At 35.3% G+C, this 12,064-nt stretch overlaps 1 protein-coding gene across 4 annotated transcripts in view; it reads left to right on the top strand.

Moving 5' to 3' along the window:
* Positions 1 to 11,334, top strand: part of LOC126278384 (oxysterol-binding protein-related protein 3-like) — a 277,416-nt gene extending 266,082 nt beyond the window's left edge. For all 4 annotated transcript variants that reach the window (XM_049978472.1, XM_049978475.1, XM_049978473.1 and 1 more), the window contains one exon: positions 4,910 to 11,334. In XM_049978472.1, the coding sequence (XP_049834429.1) occupies positions 4,910 to 5,018 (109 nt within the window). In that variant the 3' untranslated portion in view covers positions 5,019 to 11,334. The remainder of the gene's footprint in view (positions 1 to 4,909) is intronic.
* Positions 11,335 to 12,064: the final 730 nt, after the last annotated feature.

Here is a 12,064-nt window from a genome sequence, read left to right as displayed (position 1 = left end):
AATTCTGTGTGTGCGTTTGTGTGTTTTGTTCATGTGCCTGTCTGCCGGCACTTTCCCGCTTGGTAAGTCTTGGAATCTTTGTTTTTATTATATTTTTTCCATGTGGAAGTTTCTTTGTATTTTATTTACATAACAAAAGCGCTGGCAGGTCGATAGACACACAAACATACACACACGTGGAATGTTTCCCTCTATCATATATATATGGTTTATTACTGAAGTTGTTACTGGGTTCAAACAGTATAAATATACTGCTGTCCAAAAGTAAAGCAACAAACTGCTATTTCCCCGTCCTGTGTCTAATTCATGATATAATCATACAAACTGTCTACAGATGTCCATACGATTGTGTTCTGCACAGAAGACATCATTTTGGGCAATGAAAACCCACACCAGTGGCGACGTCAGGGCACCTATCAAATGGAGTAGTGTTTGACGGGTAGTCCGGCATCCACAATTGCTGTCTACACTGTCACATACAGTGTAGTTTGGCACAGAGAAGATGCCTACCAGACACTCTGTGGTGGAGGGCCATAGGAGGAATGGAAGCAGGACAGTCACAAACTCGTGTGGCCTGATGGCTTAACGTGCATTGTTTTGTTGTTTCTTGGATGTGGCAAGCATTTATACAGACCAAAACTGTATAACAAAGACCAGGGCAGGGCCGACCACATGTGACATCACAAAGAGAGGACCGTTATTTGGCTGCAAGGGTACGACAGTACCACCTTAGTACTGCACAGCAACTGGAATCTGACCTGTCAGCATCCACTGGATGCGCCGTATCAAGGCAAATGGTGTAGAAAAGGCTTTGACAGTGGACCTTTATTGTCAAGAGACCTGCTGTATTCGTGTCTTTGACATTTATTCACAGAAAGGAAGATCTAGTGTCAATGTGCCACATGGCCAGTTGAAAAGTGGGCCAATGTTCTTTTTTACAGATGAGTACTGATTTGGCCTCGAGCGATTCTCAATGGATTCGCATCTGAAGGAATATGAAAAGTTATTTCAGTACCCGAACTTTGTGGAAAGAGGATCACCAATTGTGTGGACAAGATTATGTTGATCATTCAAACATCTCTTCATGAAGTTCTACGGGTGAATCAGAAATATTTAACTGCTGTCAGGTATCATGACAAGGTCTTGGGACCTCATGTTCAGTTGTTGTGAGGTGCTGTGCACCCAGACTTTGTACTAATGGATGATAATGCTCGATCTCGCATAGCATGAGTGGTTGATGTTTTCTAGGAAATTGAACATATTGCATGCATGGTGTGGCCTGCTTGCTGCCTCGATTTGAATCCCATAGATCATATCTGGGATGCACTAGGAAATTGTGTTACATCACCTCAGCATCCACCAATCACTCTCCAAGACGTGCTAGCATCTCCGCAAGAAGAATGGGCATTATTGTTTCAACATGACTTTGATGATGTTATTCACAGCATGCTCCATCATTGTCAGCCCTGTATTGTTGCCAAAGTTGGCCAAACCCCATAGTGAGCTCATTAACCAGTTGTCTCAATGTGTGTGAAAATCTGTTAACTTGAGGAGGAAGAGAAAAAAAACATTTTCGTCTACTGTTATGTATGTTGCAGTTGTGTATGTTCTGTATTCTTTACATTGATTCTACTTTGCTGTCACCTTTTTATACTGTTTTGTGACAAAATAAACGCAACCTTGCACAAAATTTCCTTTGTTGCTTTAATTTTGGACACCACTGTACATTTAGTTCAGCAACATCTCATATGCCACCATACAACACTAATTGCTTAACACTGAAAGGTCACAACTGTCAGAATGTGTCGAGGATTATTAAACTAGCTCTGGTGATCTGCCAGAGTTGGCAGTCGTGTGTGCTTGCTTGTGTGAATGAATGGTGTGTAAACTTCTTTTTCCGATAAAGGCTGTGACCAGAAGCTTATATGTAAGTGTCTTTTAATTGTGCCTGTCTGTAACTTAGCATGTTATCTGTACAGTAAGTAGCAATCTTCTTCAATAAAAGGTAAGATCACCAGTCGCTTTAATATTTGCACAATATCCTTGGCCTTTAAACAATACAGCAACCCTCTCACACATTTATTGTATGATTATTTCTGGTCATAACAACAAATGGCATGTTAGACATGAAATACATTGTTGATATTCCTACCTGGGGAGTTTCCATTGACTAGTGTTAATCACTCTGTGCAGGCTAGAAATCTTTTGGTTGTGTGTATAGTCAGTCGTGCACCGTCTGCCTCACGTCTTCATTAGAATGAAATTTGTTGTCTCCCATCACCTCTTTGAGTGGTCCAAACATTTGGTGATCACTCAATGCAGTGACCTTCTGCTTTGAAGTGCCAGAAAACTTCTTCACGGGTATCAACATGTCTCTCTTTCAGTTTTGGAGTGAGTTGCTGTGACATCCATCTTGCAAACTCTTTGTCAAAGGAAAGCACATCGTGAACAATGTGATGTGTTGAGCCATGACTAATATTCAGATATATGGCTATTTCTTCCACTGTCACACAACAGTTCTCATTCACAGTAGCTTCAACTGCTGTAGTAGATTCTGGTGCCACAATGCAGTGTGCTTGATCCAGGCAGTGAGCGTCTGTCGCATCATTCACGCCATTTCCAAATTTTCTACTCCTTTCATGCAATTGCTGCAGTGATACACTCGCATTATCACAATGGACCTTCTTTTCTTGATGAGTTTCAATAAGTTCCATACCTTCAGTCCTCAGATAATGTATGGCAGGTGTGTGTTGCAAAGCAGGGCAGCCATTTTGAACTGGTAGTGTGGCCTCATTTTGCTTGTCTGTAATATGCTTGTAGGGCATTCTGTATGTTGTGTTGTTGTTGTTGTTGTTGTTGTTGTCTTCAGTCCTGAGACTGGTTTGATGCAGCTCTCCATGCTACTCCATCCTGTGCAAGCTTCTTCATCTCCCAGTACCTACTGCAACCTACATCCTTCTGAATCTGCTTAGTGTATTCATCTCTTGGTCTCCCTCTACGATTTTTACACTCCACACTGCCCTCCAATACTAAATTGGTGATCCCTCAATGTCTCAGAACATGTCCTACCAACTGATCCCTTCTTCTGGTCAAGTTGTGCCACAAACTTCTCTTCTCCCCAATCCTATTCAAAACTACCAATATATTGTAGCCAATGCACAGTATTATTTATCTGTTCCAATGTGTGGGCTTCGGTAATGTTACCAAGAGGTGAATTCCAGTCTAATGATGTGGAACAACTGTACCAGAATTGATGCCAGATATGCAGGGGGCAACTGTGGTGGATGCTTCCGTTGCTGGCATTCCATATAGTAGATTACTTAATTTCTCATGTATTGGAATAGACCTGGCCAATTATATCTGTGTCTGTTTTATAAAGCATATTTGTACTTGGAGCATCATGAAAATATTTCACTACAGCTTGTCATAAATCAGCTATGATAATGAGACCTCCACTCACATTGGTGGCCGTGTGTGTGTGTGTGTGTGTGTGTGTGTGTGTGTTTTGTCCAGTAGCTTACCTGTCCTCCAACAATCCACTACTGAATGTCTTACTCAGTGCTTCCTCCATGTATTAAGTAGCAATTTATTTTAATGTATACTGTTATTCTATCTCAAATTGTCCATTGTTTTATTGAACCTATACATTCATAGAATATTTAAGACCTTAGCAATATCAAATTAATAAGTAAGTCCCAGAAACTTACGTAAATCACGCAATTGCAGGTTGGGTTGAACCATGTATTGACAGTTACTGATCATGTTCACTTACTGGAGTCTCTTCTACGTGCTTGCCACTGATTGGCTGTCATTTAATGGGCATAACTCCACAATGGTACATTTCTGACCTTTGGCTACCTGGAAAATTCTGATTGATTAGACATCGCTAACTTGGTCTGATTTTACCACCAGGTTGTTTTGCTCCACCTTGTAGATTACTTTCCAAAGGATAAAACAGTACTTGTTGATTGTCACACAAGTATTCTGCTTCTGCCAAATGATGAAAGCACACGAGAAGAGGCCTGTGCTGAAAGAGGAAAAATAATCAGATGTGCCAGAACATAGCACCTACCTGCAAAGAAGCTTTGGCAATGGGGAAACTGGCAGACTTTAAATACAAGCACTTGAAACATACAAACTATTGACCAGATATGGCACCTTTGCACTTGTTCCCACATGTAAATAAATTTGTCTCAACAATATTTTGAATCAAATGAAGAGGTTGTAACAATATATATGGAAATGTGTTGGACAGTGCACATTGAATGAAAGGGGAAAAAAATTGAAAACTGAGTGTGTTTTTGCTCAAAAAACCTAGTATTTAATGGACAGGAAATGGACTTTTTTCTTTTATCCTCATGTGTAAACAGAAAAAGAGGTACACTATGTCTCTGAGAGAATGTTACTCCATTCACTGGTTTTGTTGTAAATGCAAGTAATGTAGGGTACATTAAATTACTTGTGCTTCGAGCAGACCAGTGAATAAAATAATATCCTCTCAAAAAATATTACTTTCTTTTTCCAGTAAAGGTGTGTCAAGTATTCCTCAGTACGTGTTCCAGTGATGGTATCACTTGTAAATACCGATGGATACTTATACCAAATGATTTTTATGTTTCTATGATCAGAAGATATGTGCTGTGCATTGAAATACAATCCATAAGCAAAATTTAAGGAATGTAGCAACAAACTGTAACAGGTAGCAGTTTCTGCAAAAGGGAAATTTGAATTGTAACAGGCAGACACTGCTGTAAAATAGTCAATACAGTATGTCAATAAATTAATACTTATTTTGTGTTGTCACACATCATTTCGTACATCACAGTAACAAGTTCATTTCATTCAGACATTTTTCTCACAATCATATGACAATATTGTGTATTAATGAACCAAAATTATTTCTTTCCAGCAAGCGCATGTCGGATACAGGTGAAGAAATATGGGAATATTCTCATCGTTATTGGGAATGCAGAAAAAACCCAGGCTTTGTTAACATGTCATTTGAAGCCATTTGGTAACATTATATATTTAATGGTTACATTGTTGTGTGGTTTTACAAATATGTGCTTATGTATCTTTTGAAGAGCAATCACATTGTGTGTGATGAGTAATGAATAAGGCTTTTGTTGAGATCAGGAAACTAATTAATATTTAGCATCTAAATGTAGATAAGTAAGTTTCTGGACACTAATCTTTAGTGTATATATATAATTTTGGAATGCTCATGACATTAAGTTCGCAAAGCAAACTATTGTTGGTGTATGTGTGCGTGTGTGTGTGTGTGTGTGTGTGTGTGTGTGTGTGTGTGTGTGTGTGTGTCACTATATATAATCCACAGATTTTGGGAATAATTTGTCTGTATTCATTGAATTAATGGTGAAATTTATCTGTTGTCTTACATACTTTTGAGCATTTCTAAATCCGTCAGTCATATATTTTTGAGAGTTCTGGCAGCTTTCAATTATAAGTACTTGAAATATGTAGCATGTATGATCAGTACTATTTCCATGTCCAAATGTGTTTGTGTGATACATATGTATTGTTACATTAAGTTCACAGTGCTTTATTTCCTATCAGGTGGCCTATGTCTGCACAACTGCTACAGCTTTGAGTCAGATAAAAGTGTAACGTGCAGGGGCCTTGATTTTGTTGTGCATAATCAATCTAATAATTCCCATGATACTGAAATATCGAGTGGTGCTTGTAGTATGTAAGTCTTAAGCAAAGTTCATGTAACTAGCCTCTCAAATGTGGAATATCTTTGTACTCAGGACAGTTTTAGATCAGGGCTGTCCTAAAAAAATTAATAACAGCTAAGTGGAGACAAATGCAGCGAATTAGTGAGAGAGTTCAGTCATTATGCTATGTCAATTTGACCAGATAATTGAGTTTATTCATAGAAAAGATGTGTACTGTGAGAAAAGTATTTTTTTCCCATTTGAGAGAGGTGATTTAAATCTTCCTTCTATTTAATGTGTGGAGGGATTTATGTTGAAAATCTTACTGTTAATTTTAAAAAAGAAAATACTATTGATAATTTTCTATAGCCTAATTTGTGTTAGAAATGCTATCATAAACATGATAAATATTCATTGTTATATTCTTATATTTGTCTGATTTAATCAGTCATGTGTAAAAAAGAAAAGTCAAAGCTATTTGTTAAAAATGACATTGGACCTTGGTACCTATTTGGCAGTTTCATAGTAACTGGTGATATATTTTAATATATACTTGTAAACTATATTATTGGATTGTTTATATTGTTAAGGTTTGAAGGATGTAATAGAAAAGTTTATTAGGTGTGTGTGTGTGTGTGTGTGTGTGTGTGTGTGTGTGTGTGTGTGTGTGTGTGTGTGTGTGTGTGTGTAATGTTGCACTGTTTAACATTTTTTGGAGAAAATAGTAGTATTTTTCTCTTGGCCCCAGTTTGCTGTCTTATGTAATTAGTTTTCTTCCTTTATGTTATTCAGCACACAATCTCTGAGGAAGCATTACAGCACACTGGCTTAGAACCATTTCCACTTTGATTGCCATAATAAATGAAAGCAAAAAGGAAATTAATTGCATTTGATGAAAAAGTATGCCAAATTGTTGTTTCTGAATTTTTTTAATGCCTGGCTCCATAAAACTTTTTCCTCCCACTTCCATGTATTATTATAATGTTTTAATATGCCCTATTCTGGGCAGCTAATGTCTTGCCTGTTGTCTTCTGTAAGCTGAATTGGTCCCCCAATAGTCCGTCCTTTGAACTGAATTGATGCTAATACTTTTCTGTGTAAAACATCAGTAACAAGTTTGTTCAGTATTCTTTGTCTTAGCGAGTTAGGTTTTTAATTATTTACTTATTTCTTTGATACTAGAGTTAAACAACTGAAGCAATGTTACTTTGTCTCCTCTTACTTTTGTTAAGTGGCAGCCTTGACTGAGTTTTAATTTTTATAGGTATTATACATAAGTTTCACTTAAGACATTATGGCATATTATTGTTGTTAAACTACCTCCAAACTGCTTTATTGCTGCATTTTCCCACACCACATTTAAAAAGAGTCAGTCTCTTAGACATTTTATTTAACATCTGTCCTAAATATATCAAGTCATTTTTAAAATTTGGTAATAGATAGCTATTTAATCTCAATCTATACATTAGATATCCGCTACATGTCTCATTCCTTATGTAGTCACGTGCAATGGGCATTTAGTGGAATCTCAGGTATAAAGTGTTAGGTCTTAATACATATGAGATAGTGGACTGACTATGACATTACTTAAAAGCACACGGAACAGAAATGGTAAACTCTGAACATTAAGAGCTGGATAAATTCTTCAACAATTTGGTACAGTAGAGAGATAAAAAGATAATTCAGACCTCCACCTCATATTAATAAGCCTAGCTGTGACATTTTATTTGTGAGCAGTTCATCTGTCTCTCCCCCCTCCCCCCTTTCTCTGTCAATCATCCTCCCCCTTACCCCCACCCAGTTACCAAACATGTTTTGTGTTGCTGTTTAATAATATGTTCCATAGGTCACATCTATAATTAAGATTTTCATATGGCTCATATACGTTGTGTAAACAATTGTTTGTGGCAGTACAGGATTAATTTCTCCTCTGTTTATGGCTTCTGAATACTTACTTTCAAATATGTCAAATCTTTTATTTATTCAAGCTTGTGTGCTACCTTTAAACTCAGTATCACTACTTGATAATTGTATTTTTCTTCTTATTTCATCATGCTACAAAATTAGTCTGCTCTTGTGTGTTTACTTTAAAATTTTACACCCCAAACACTTGCCCCCAAGCAGAAAATTTCACTTCATGTCAGTAGCAGTGTGAATTCTGGGAGTGATGACCATCCTTTAGTTGCAGCAGGACTATTATGTCCTCCTTCTAATCTGTGAACTTCTATCTCAGCCATGATTTCATTTCACCAGGGACATCCATATATCAGCTTCTGTGTTGGATGAATTTCAAATGAACATGGTTTTTCAGATAAATCTTGAATATTTTCAACACCTGGTCCATCTTGATGGCACCCGATATGCTCTGAGACAATGATTAATTCTTCTCATTCCATGATTACTTTGACACATTTGCATTTGATGGTTTTAGCTCAATCAACAGACAAATTTGACATTACCCATTGCAACCTGCCCTTGCATACTATCGGTTTCTTGTCCCTCTCAGCTTCCCAAGAAAATTACAGTGTTTCTGAGAACTTGGGATTTATTGCAGCTATAAATTATGCCATTGACTTTACTATATTTGTTAGTGCTTTCTTATCTGTTGATATTTATGTTTCAAAAATTATGTTTATAAATTTTATGGTAAATTTGTTGGCCCCAGATATCCTTACAATTGAATGTGTGTACTCTTTATTAAAATTTTGTGTAGAAATTTGTTCAGCAAAGGATTCATTTCATTGTTCTTTTTTATGGAGACCCTTTAAAATGGGAAATTATCTGGAAGTTTTCACATGTATTAGACTTCCATAGGTTTTACATAAAAATTATATTATGAATCGCTGCGTCTTTAAAAAATTTCAAATTTATCAACAGTATTTTCACTTTATTAGGTCATATGTTATCTTTTATATATAAAATAGTAACTGAGGCAACACTTGTGCACATTGATGCGATTGCTGGAGACTGCTGTAATGTCATACTTTTACAGTGTAGATACACTGAGTTATTTGTAATGAAACATAATTATTCAACACAGCACTTCAAGTGTAAGATTTTGTCTTGCCTGTATTATAAACCACGTGACTTCTCTCTCCACTGCCATAAACACAGTCATGAGTGGAAACTGATTAAAATGCTGATTATATTATTTCACTCTGTGGAATTTTGAAACAGTGGTGCTACTGTAACCATTTTTTTAAAATCATGTCAGAGATAATCGAATCAATAAAATTTTATCAGAGTTCAAAGGATTCTTTCTTATTTTTGTTTGATTCATATATTTTATAAATTATTTTTCATATGCAACATGTTAGTATGTGGTTACGGATATGTTTTAATTTTTTTCACATTATGTGCCTGGAACAAATGTCAGATGGGAGGCAAATGTGAAATGTTGTATTTAATTTCTGTACTGACTATCAAAGACAGAAAACACTAAACATAACTGCATACTAGCTGAAAGAGAGCTGCACTGTTTGAAAACATTTGCATAGATAACATTACTGAGGCCATATCTTTGAAGCTGGTGAAGAAACAGATCTGACCAGGAAAAACTTATAGTTGGAAACATAATGGTTTTAAAATCAAATCTTAAATTTTTAAACAAACACCACACCCTATGCTACTGTTATTTCCTCTGTCAAAATGCGGGAACAGAAAAGTGAAAAACAATGAGCAAAGAAACTGAGAGCCAAAGTCAACCTATTCTTCTTAGGATGCTTGCTGTGCAGACATATTGTCAAACATTTGCAAAAGCGTGTGACTTGTACTAGACAGAAGCAAAATCAAAGCAATATTTGTTTCAAAGTAATTTATAAAATCCTCCAATTATACATTAATTTAATATTTCACAGTGTCAACTGTATTTTATTTGAAACAGTCATAATAATTTGTATGTGATGAGAATAATACAGTAGACTATCACTATTACCAATATTTGTTACCTTTCCTCCTAATTATTATTATTATTATTATTATTGTTATTACTGTTTTTTTCCTTTTTTTGGTGGAGTATCAATATGTTATGGTACTAATTATTAGCTGTTAAAATTTGGCATAGCTGTACGTTGCAAATTTTTTACTGTTCTCTAAGGCCTTATTGACGGAATGCTTATGCTGTAGTTTTTTAAGCTGTAATTAAATTTTTTATATGCCACTACTAAGTATCGTCAAATGAACTTATAGTTCAGTATTTTTTATAACAGAATCTAAATTACCCAACCAAGTCATACGATTTCATTTAATACCTTTTTAATGGGGTCTATGCACACAAATAAAGAAATGGCCACAGATATTACCACTATTAATGTTTGTATTTCTTTAAAATAGTAATTGTTGATACATAATTTCCTGTATTTGCCTACAGCTTAGACATTTTTAAGCTAGTTAGGTCTATTCTCTGGTTTGATTACCATATAAAAACATGGTGGCTTTGGAATGCATGATTCACATTTATTTCTTTAGTGTAAATGTGTTTAAATATGTAATAACTAACTTTACAAAATATAAATGTTGAACATCTTTAAGCTTTTGAGCAGCTCGTAGAACCACTTGTACTAACAGTTCCTTTAAGATATGTGTCCGTTCTTATAGAAATATCAATGCTCAAACTACTTAATATTAGAATGAAATTGTTAGTTGACCATGATGTACTTAATCACATTCCATAACAACCCTTCAAGTGGGATTACCTGAAGCACCTATTTAATGAAATCTTATTGAACCTCTCCAAGGGCTGTGTTAGAATAATAAATATATAATATACACTTAAATGCTTAGATTTAGGCTACTCCTCATAAAATTGAGCTGAATATTATGATTTGACGTAGATATGAGATAGGTAAAACACTTGTCATTGTTGTTAGTAATGAGAAACACATAAACATGATATTGTTACTAGAATGAATCTTTTATAATTGACAATAATGTGCATTGCACACATTATCTGTACATTTATTGAGGCCTGTTTTGTTAATTATGTTATTCTACTTAAAATATTGTCTCCATTTGGTTCTTCAACTGAAGTTTTTCTTTATGTTGACTTGCTAGTATAATATTATGAAAATGTTTAAAAAATGAAAAGGAAAAACAACATAGTTTTGGGACAACTCTTTCTGTAAGCTGTGGTATGATTTAAAAAAAAGTATAATGTAAAACTTTATATGTGCTGTAATGTGGGAAAAGCTACTGCAAGAGGGGGGAAAAGGAACTTGTTGAAGGTAGGTAACAATACGGTAAGAAATGGAAGGGTGAGATTATTTTTGTGCAGCTTAAATTACATTCCTTATAAAGTATGTTTAGCCGTGCTTAATGAAACATAAAGTAAAACAAGAACTGAAATGTAATTTAATTTCAACAAAGAGATTGATATCACATTTCCTTATGGTGTATGTATAAAGCAGAAATATGCAGATTTTATGTGAAGAGAATTATGTAACATAAAGCCACAAACTGTCGTGGTTCTATTAGCGTTGTTTTTAAGTGACATGACTACTTAAATTGAATAAAGTACTTAATTCCTAATTATTTTATCTCAGAGAAGAAGCACTGTTTATGTTCATATATTGTTGTAACATATGTGATACCCTTAAACTTTCTGGATTATTTAAGTACAAATGTAACAATAAATAACTGAAAGTAAACAGTTGGAAAATTTTATTTTTTCTAGCTAGTCGGTGGATTGTCACAAAGCATCAACCTTGTTGTGGGAGCCCATGTATTCTGAATTGAGACAGTAATCTGAATGCTGGCATGTATTTGAGATTATTGTGTGATTGTTTTTTGGCAATTCTCATATCCAGTGCACTATTCCAACATGGCTAATGACCTAAACTTCCATCCTGGCATGTCACTTATTTCTTCAGAAGCTTTCTTGCAAATCATGCTGGTCGAGGATGATCTATACATATTATAGAAATTGATGGATGGATGTATATGTTCAACATCTCCTAAACCACTGAACTGCTTTCAACCAAACTTGGTACACAAATCCTTTATTGTAAGGCAAGAATTGCTGTGCAGGTAAGAACCACCTACCTGTCATAATTTAGGAGATATGACATCATAAACAATGAGATACATGAAAACAACCACATCATGTGTGACATTTAAATTTATTACGTCTGTGCTGCTAACTCTATTCGCAAAATTATATCACGATACCACACATAGTTCAGGAGATATGATATCATAAACACTGAGTTGTGGAAAAAACTGCTGCATTGTACATGATGTTTAAATAATTTGCTAATAACTCTTATCACAAAATATTTAGCTCACAGTATCCACATACACCACTGAAACTCCCTGACACCTGACTGTGCTTTCTGCAGCTTTCAACTTCTAAGTGCAAATGGCTAAATGGCTGTAGCTGAAAACCATAG

This window comes from Schistocerca gregaria, chromosome 6 (genome assembly GCF_023897955.1).
Source record: "Schistocerca gregaria isolate iqSchGreg1 chromosome 6, iqSchGreg1.2, whole genome shotgun sequence".
Taxonomy (NCBI): domain Eukaryota; kingdom Metazoa; phylum Arthropoda; class Insecta; order Orthoptera; family Acrididae; genus Schistocerca; species Schistocerca gregaria.
This window is presented reverse-complemented; position numbering and strand designations above follow the sequence as displayed.